General features: G+C 49.6%; 1 protein-coding gene across 2 annotated transcripts in view; it reads right to left on the reverse strand.

Annotated features, from left to right (window-relative positions):
- CTDSPL (CTD small phosphatase like) overlaps positions 1 to 2532 on the reverse strand; it is a 171123-nt gene that overhangs the window by 21609 nt on the left and 146982 nt on the right. For both annotated transcript variants that reach the window (XM_006168962.3, XM_006168961.3), the window contains one exon: positions 1658 to 1759. In XM_006168962.3, the coding sequence (XP_006169024.1) occupies positions 1658 to 1759 (102 nt within the window). The remainder of the gene's footprint in view (positions 1 to 1657; positions 1760 to 2532) is intronic.

Consider the following 2532-nt stretch of genomic DNA (forward strand, 5'->3'; position numbering starts at 1 on the left):
CAGGGGTGATGGCCATGCTGCAGTCCCTTCTCCTCCATTCTCCTCTTGTGATCTTGGGCACACACGCACATGCACCCAGCATGAGTTTAAGCCACTGGGTCCGGGACTTGAACCATGGTCAGCTACGTGGGAGTCCAGCAACATAGCCATTATGCTAACTGCTGGTCTTGTTTTATTAATTTGACCAGAGAGAGACACAGAGAGAGAGAGAGAGAGAAGGAAAGCGAGAAAGCAAGTCACCAGGTCTGGGACTCGAACCATGGTCGGCTATGTGGGAGTGTCCAGCACCCTTAAGCACCATGCCACCTGCTGGTCCCTAATTAACTCATTTCTAATAGTTACACGGCGGCCCCAGGTCTTCCTGCATGGAGGCCTTGCGGTAGTCTGCCCTTACGCTGTTTGTTTCCCCTAGGGAGGAGACAGAGTAGGGAAGGTGACAGGAAGGACTGCCTGATGTGCACTTTGCTGTCACCGCGGCTCCACATCCTTCATGCAGGAAGTTCTGAGATGGGTAGTCATTTATCTATGGGGCTTACTGAAAAAAAACATCCCCAAACCCTTAACCTCCAGCCATGGAAATGGCCCAGAATAAACGGCCGCGTCTGTTCAGACGCTGTAGATGCCGTTCACTTTGGAAGTCGTCTTCAGAGTTGGACATCTTTCAAAATTGATCTGGGCAAAGTCCCAGGACTGCAGGTCACTGGACAGCGTCCAGCGGCGCCTCCCAATAAAAACGGGCACTCTGGTTACCCTGACAGACACAGTGTCCTGAGGCAGAGGTGCGTGGGTGGCCGTGTGCCTGTCACCTAGGAAGTGTCTGCAAGGGTGAGTCAGAAAACTCAGACCTCTTCAGGGAGGGGGGCTTGGTGACATCAGTAGGCCACTGTTTTCTTTTCCGAGTTAATTACCTTAATATTCCACCCCTTTTGTTACTCTTTTTTATTTTTTTTATTTATTTTTATTTTTATTTATTTATTTTTTTGGAGAGATTTTCACTGTAGGGCGCGTGTGCTCGCCAGACAGACAGAGAGAGACATAGAGACAGAAAGCGAGAAATCACCCCCCAGGGGGGACGGTCACACCACAATCCCTTCTCCTCCATTCTCCTCTCGGGATCTTGGGCACGCACGCACACGCGCCCGGCGTGAGTTTTAAGCCACCGGGTCCGGGACACGAACCGCAGTTGACTACGTGGGAATCCAGCGACATAGCCATTACGCTAACTGCTGGTTCCCACTCAGTTTAATTTTAAAGAGGTTTCTGCTATAAGGTGCATGCGCTCGCCAGAAAGACAGAGACAGAGACAGAAAAGTGAGAAATCATCCCCTAGGGGGGATGGCCACGCCGTAGCTCCTCCATTCTCCTCTTGGGATCTTGGCACGCACGCACAAGCGCCCAACATGAGTTTAAGCCACCGGGTCCAGCACGTGAACCGTGGTTGACTACATGGGAGTCCAGCAACGTAGCCATTATGCCAACTGCTGGTTCCCTTTTGTTACTCTTTACCTGGGTTAATGAGAGCAGCTGTTGGGATTTCCTCATGAAAAGTGAAGTCATACATTAAAATCCACAAACTCTCATCCGTTTACATTTTTTTTTCCCCAGTACCACTGTGAGCGAGTCCCAAGGCTGCAGACCGCTTTCCGTGCCGACTTACCTTAAATGAGCTGTGCACCAGGGTCTCGTCTAAGTCGATGACCACACACTTCTTTCCATAGTCAAGCACCGTCACCTCTGGAAGGAGGTATTTAGCTGGCGGCTAAAGGGAAAACAATATTCTATTACCTTCATGGAAAAGATAAACCGAGGGTCTTAGGACTGTATTACACTATGTTGAGGGGATAAATAAAAGCAGGTATTTAAATTCCTGGTCAAGTACATCATGGGATTTTATTTAAGAACAATAGGAAAATGTTGTCTGCTGCTTAACTTTACCAAACACACACTATGCCATGATCTGAATGACTGCTATCAGAACCTAGGTTTTGAGGGACCAGCAGTTGGCGTAATGGCTATGTCGCTGGACTCCCATGTAGTCGACTGTGGTTTGAGTCCTGGACCCGCTGGCTTAAACTCATGCCGGGTGCGTGTGCGTGCGTGCCCAAGATCCCGAGAGGAGAATGGAGGAGAAGGGATTGCGGCATGGCCATCCCCCCTGGGGGGGTGATTTCTCGCTTTCTGTCTCTATGTCTCTCTCTGTCTGTCTGGCATGCGCACATACCCCATTGTGGGAGGCTGTGCACCAGCGAGTCTGCTGAGGCCATTTTTCATGAGTCTCTTACTATTGCCATCTTAGGCTCAGAGAGCAAACAATTACAAAGGCCACAACTGGCTCCCTTTCAAAAACCTCACCTTCGACACCACACTCTGATTGGCCACTTCACATAGCAAATCGGTGAGCTTAGAATCCCTCAGATTTGCATATCCGGGTACCTCATGATTGGTCCACAAAGCAACCAATCATAACCCACCTTTTGCTATCCTTCATTCAACCAATCACGGCCCACCAATGTGTATATAAGCACGATCTCT

Source organism: Tupaia chinensis, unplaced genomic scaffold (assembly GCF_000334495.1).
Source record: "Tupaia chinensis unplaced genomic scaffold, TupChi_1.0 Scaffold146584_1, whole genome shotgun sequence".
Lineage (NCBI taxonomy): Eukaryota > Metazoa > Chordata > Mammalia > Scandentia > Tupaiidae > Tupaia > Tupaia belangeri.